This window comes from Uloborus diversus, unplaced genomic scaffold (genome assembly GCF_026930045.1).
Source record: "Uloborus diversus isolate 005 unplaced genomic scaffold, Udiv.v.3.1 scaffold_11, whole genome shotgun sequence".
Classification (NCBI taxonomy): Eukaryota; Metazoa; Arthropoda; class Arachnida; order Araneae; family Uloboridae; genus Uloborus; species Uloborus diversus.
Window position 1 is genome coordinate 336,861 of NW_026557765.1, and position 6,000 is coordinate 342,860.

Here is a 6,000-nt window from a genome sequence, read left to right on the forward strand (position 1 = left end):
TGACTGTGCTTGTAATTTTATCAGTTTTTCTTTGCAAAGCTGACAGTCGTTGTTCTGTGTTAAGCTTTGTTATTTTACATAAAGGAGACAATTCCAAAGTTTCACAAATGGATTCCAATTGATACAACGGATTCTCCTCTACTAATTCAAAAGGGCCAGGAAGAAATTCAGGATCATCCTCAGCATTATTTTTTTCATCTTCGGACAGTTTTTCTACAAAAATTTTTGATGCGCAATTTGAACATAGAGCTTGTCCAGGAATTAGTTCAATGTTCATATTTTTACTTTTGGAAAGGTGTTCAATTAGTATTTTACGCAAACCGTTTTTGATTGGCCTTTTGTGGCTACCAAATGAGTCACAGCATTTTTTCCCAAAAATGTGGTTGTACTTGTGTAAATATTTATCTCTGTGGTAATGACAAATATTAGTAATTTCATTTGAAATTCTTAATTTTAGCAAACATTGTTCTTCAGATGGCAAGTCACATACCTTGATCAACTCTTTAGGTACTTCTTTGTTGTAGTGTTGTTTATGACACTGTTCACTTATTAGTTCACCCACAAAACAACTCATACCGAATACTTAAACAATCAATTAAATTCTTGAAAGCTAATATTAGGTGGATTTAAAAAAGCACAATAATGCAAACAGAAAAATACAATTCCAAAACTACACTCTAAAGCAGGACATGTTCACTAGTCAAATAACTATCACCAACTGAACCTCATCCATACCAAAGCATGTCACCTTGGAGTCTAGACTTGTGAGCACCAGAAAAGATCTTGACTGTACAAGCAGTTGCAGACTACTTTTTTTTTTTGCCTCTCTTACACCAATAGATTTAAACCCCAAAAACCATAAAAAATAAACAAGAAAAACAAAGATTGGCAAATGAATGCTTGAGTCAGATTTACTGAACAAGTAAATAACCAGAAAAGAGAGAAGATAGTGAAAAATCCATGCTTTTGACAGCAGTATCTTTCGAATTCTACCATGGCAAAAATAGCCATTATTTCTTTCTTTTTTTTTCATCTGTTCTTTGATATACCAGTAAAAGCAAGAAAATTTAATTTAAACTAGAGTATATAAATAATTTTATCCCATGTCATTTATTATGTTTTCATGATAGAACGATTTTTATTAAAAGAAATATAAACTTTTTAAAATGCTAGAATTGCTCAAGAATATTTAATTGGATACGTTAGATAATATGAAAGAAATCAGTGTTGATGGTGGATTCTACTAAAATCAGATCATCTATTACAAGGCTCTTGTTTAGATCATTACCTGCATTTAAAGATAGATTAAAAAAAAAAAAGAAAGAAAGAGAAGAAAACCACACAACACTTCACAGAATTAAAATTTTTCTTCCCAGCTGCTGTGGTGAATATTAGCTTAAGATGCTTTATGGGCGAGTTGTTGTTGTTTATATTAACAAATGTTTTTGGCAGTATTATATATTATAACTTGAGCTGCATTTAAATATAAACTAAGTAAATTATTTTTAAAACTCTAAATAATAATTTATTGACTTAAGCATCAACTAACTTTGCCAGTTTAAATAATTTTAAGCCTATAGTTGTTACTTTAGCATTGCACGAGTGTATTTAAAACGGTAGCGTTTTTATTGAAATTCACAGCTCTATAACTCAAAACGTAGTTGAATATCAGTCATAATTTTTTTGTGAGACATTCTTATTAGTATTAAGAACATTTTATAAAATTTTCACTTTTTTTCATTCAGTCCCTTTTCAGATATTGACCTACGAAAATTGGCATTAACGTGTTTTTCGCCATTTTTGAAAAGTCGTAGAAAAAAAACTAGTTCATTCTAAAGACTAAAACTTATGCTGTTGGTAGTACTATGAGTACTCAAACACAGAAATAAAATAATATTGCTGAGTCTATTTTCCTTCCTAAAAATTTACGGTCTCAAAAATTAGTGATTGTTAACTTTTTTCCGATTTTTTAGAGAAAGAGTTTAACTGACTTTCCTGCATGATAGGAAAATAAAAATATGGTCTATTTAAAGGTCATTTTATGCTTAACACACTGGCTTTTAAATTATTTTGATATCTTTAAAAATGAATTGGCAATACAATTTTCCGCAAACTGTATTTTTTGTCAAATTTGCCAAATTGCCATTTTAAAAATGGCTGCCAAATAAAAAATATGGCTAGTAAATTTTTTTCAATTGCAGTTTTGTTAATGTCTACCCATAGGTAATCCATGATAAAAGAATCGGGAAAATTAAAAATGTTGAGCAACACTGACTGGGTGATTTGAAATGGATTGACCCAGTGGGAGATGAAAAAGAAAAAAGATTTGTACTACATTTTGATGTTTAAAACTTACAGTTGCGGCAAACCTAATCTGGCAGCATTGTGAAGGCTATGCAGATCCAAATCACAGCATTACAATAGTGAGTGCCAGGTTAGGTTTGCCCCAACTCTAGAATGTTTGATGTTTTGCATTTGTATTGGGTTTGTACTCTCCCGGAAAACCTGGAATTGTCAAGGAAAATGGCATGAATAACTTAATCATAATTGTACTAAAAATTAGTTTTGTATTTTTCTCAATATGTTTTGTGTTTTATACTAATAAGAAAAATAAGAGAAGTATTGTATACCTATAGCAGATGCTAAAAAATTGCTGCACGATTACAGCAAAATGCTTATATTACGCATGACACATGGCATTGAAGAAACATTAAAAAGAGTTGAAAGTACTTTGTTTTCAACAATTAATAAATGTTAGCAATTTTGAACATTTAAAATGTAAAAAAAAAAATCTTAAAATTTAGGGAGAAAAAAAATTTCAAGATTTGTTTTTTAAAGCTGAGGGGAAAAGTTGTGGGATTACTACTTCTTCAAACAAGTTTTATTTCATTTTTAAAATATTTTTATTTGAGCTTAATTTTGAATGAAGCAAGTAAGAGTAACCTGGAATTTTCTAAAAAAAACAACTTGGAAAACATGAATTTTTTTAACCACAAGTATGAGAACCCTGTTGAAAATAACAGAACATTCAGATGTAATGCTTTAAATATTCCATTTGCCTTCTTTTCTCCCCATTTTCCACGAAATGAAAACTGTATTTAAAACTCAAAAAGTGGAAATATGCTTGACTACATTTTTGACCCTTATTTCTGATTATCAATGCATGAAGTAAGTTCACAGAGCCTTTAAAAACATTTCTTGCTCTGGAAAAGAGAACGAATGCAAGCTATAATATTATGTTGATTTGCTAATTTTCCGTATTTTTTTTTTACTCTGAGGTGGAACAAACCTTTTCAATTGGAATGAAAAAATTATGCTCAACATAAGTTTTCTTTCTGCATGAAGTATTTTTTACATAAAATTAGGTACCAAAAGAGTCTTTTACTTTTCTTTTTAGCTTTGTTTTCTTTTTAAATAAACTTGATTCCTTTTTATTTTTAACTTTCTTATATGTAAATGTTGCTTTTATAATTTCTTTTCATTCATTATTAGAATGCTTTTCATTTCTCTCAATTTGCATGTTTTTGTAGAATTAGTATTTAGTGCATGTGCTTCAGTATTTTAGCATGATTTATTACTCGGGGACCTCTTGCCTTGCTTTCTTGCATTAGTAGAAATAAAATTCATTTCTTTCCTGCTGTAGTTGCATGAGGAGGTGGTTTCTTTATCGCTTGATTGGCAAAACATAATGGTTAGTATGTGCTTTAACATTTCTCATTTTCCTCATTTTTATAAAAGTCAAATTGACTGTTTTAAAGTTAATTATTTGATTGTGTTGGGACAAGTCTCATTTTAATTTGCTCCATAGCAGGAGGGTAGAAAATATAATGTATATATTCCTGCGTATTATGTATTTCTACACACCCACATATGAAGTTGCACAGGGTAGAACGATCAAAGTTTAATTTTTTTTTTTCTGCCTATTTCAGTTTAAGGGCTATCATGTTAAACTTTTTTTTCCTTCAACATTTTTGACCCCCTTTCTCCTCTCCCCTTTGTCACAAACTCACAATTTCATGAAAATCTTTCCTTCTCAAAGCATGGCTATTGTCTATAACCCCTTGCTGTGGGAAATGGTAGATTATTACCGACAGTATTTAACTGTAATATTGTTTCCGCAAGAAAAATCACAGTCTCTGAGTTTTAACAGGGAAAATATTTGAGCTAACATAGTAAAGCTTGGGGACTTCAAACTTTGAAAATTAGTGGTGGACTATGAATGTTCTTCCCCATATCCCTTCATTTATGTATGGTACAAATGTAACTAAATTTCTCAGTATGTGTTAATTTAAGTAGGTATAAAAATTATTTAAAAATGAACAATGATAACTGATGCAAACCTGGTGTTTTACATAAGCATCTTTTGTTTTACTGTTCACTATCTTTTATCACTACCAAATCACCATATGTTTTACTTGAAATGCCTACTGTTCATTGTTCTAGTTAGTTTCTCTGTGGAATTATTTTTTAATTTTTGTCTTAAAACCCCGATTTCAGTTGTTGTTTGTAGGGCTAGGGGAAGGGGTGGAGACAATTTTATGAACAACAATGTTTTAAGCTTAAAATGTTCATAAAAATTCAACTGTGAAAATAATAGTAAATTTAGTGTTTATAAATTAAAAAAAAAAAAAATTGGAGGATCTTTAATGATCATGTTCACAACACGCTTTTGTACCTCGCAAATAACTGCCCCGGCTCCGAAAAATGGTCGAAAAATGGTTGAAAAATTCCCCGTTTACATATTAAAAGAGGTTATCCATTGTACCAGAGAAAGCGGTTTTTACCCAGCAACTCTTAGTGGCTGTACCCAGCAAGTATATGAACTTGTTTTGCGCAATGAATTCTGGATAAAAACTCCACATTTACTCCAGGAGGGAGAAAAATCCTCTTTTTCCGGGCAAATTACCGGAAAGCAATGAAAAGCAGGTTATTTGAGGGGTCGAAACTGTCAATGGAAACTCGCCTAATGAAGACGAAAGGCTTAAACTTTTATTCTTTTGCTTTTTTTGTCTTGGTAGGTAAAAATTAATAAGAATAATAACTGCTGCATGTACTGCGTGATTTTTTACTTTGTTGCTTGGATAAACATGGTTGTTACTAACACCAATGCTTTCACGCTATTCGTTATCTTTGACCTATCAAAATAAAACTCTTGCAAATCATTTATTTTCTCTTTTTTCTTACGATAAAATAGGAGCAACGACTCAAGGAATTGGCAACGAAACCGACTCCCGAACCGGGGCTGAGGAAGGTTCCGAGCCCCATCCCCCCTCCTTCCATTTCTGCTCCAGTATCTTTAAGCCCTCCTACGAGACCCAAAGAAATTGCTGCGCCTGTTGCTACCAAAGCATCATCTGTCAACGATTTGATGTCACTCAACACTTCAACGGCCGATAATTTCATGAGCACTCAGACAGCGTTTCACCAGGTGCCTTTTGCAAATGTTGGGACAGAAGGTGTGAATTGGAGAAATTTTGCTTTCAATATTTTTCTATTACTGTTTCTTTTGCAAAGGTGTAATAGTTCATGTGGGTCCAAGTAGAAAGGTTATCATAGTCTCACAAGTTTTAGAATTTAACATATCTTATAGTTCCAAAAAAAACGTATGTTGCAAGCATATTTTGGTTTTTCCCTAAAAATGTTCCTGAGCCAAGATCAAGTTCATCAAAAGTGGCAGCCTGTGCACCATTTCTCACATTTTCTAAACAGTGCACCATATTTTTTTTTTAAATTATGTTTTATATGAAAGTTATTTATAATGATTTTCTGTTCAAACCAAGATGCACTATTTGGAAATTTGTAATCAACTTTTTTTGCTAACCTTTTTGAAAAAAAAAAAAAAAAAAATTACAAATAGTTTTGATTTTTTTCAAAATTTTAATATTTTTTAGTTTTGTTTTAATCTGTTGATCAGTACCATTGAGTACTACTTACATTCACTGAAAAGGAGAGCTTCTACTCTTGAGTTTAACAGGTTTTAGGGTTTTTCAGGAACTACAA

The 6,000-nt window shown here is 31.3% G+C and overlaps 1 protein-coding gene across 1 annotated transcript in view; it reads left to right on the top strand.

Annotated features, from left to right (window-relative positions):
• LOC129232148 (phosphatidylinositol-binding clathrin assembly protein LAP-like) overlaps positions 1-5,542 on the top strand; it is a 29,749-nt gene extending 24,207 nt beyond the window's left edge. Inside the window, exon 12 of the mRNA XM_054866389.1 lies at positions 5,195-5,542. Within this exon, the coding sequence (XP_054722364.1) occupies positions 5,195-5,542 (348 nt within the window). The remainder of the gene's footprint in view (positions 1-5,194) is intronic.
• Positions 5,543-6,000: the final 458 nt, after the last annotated feature.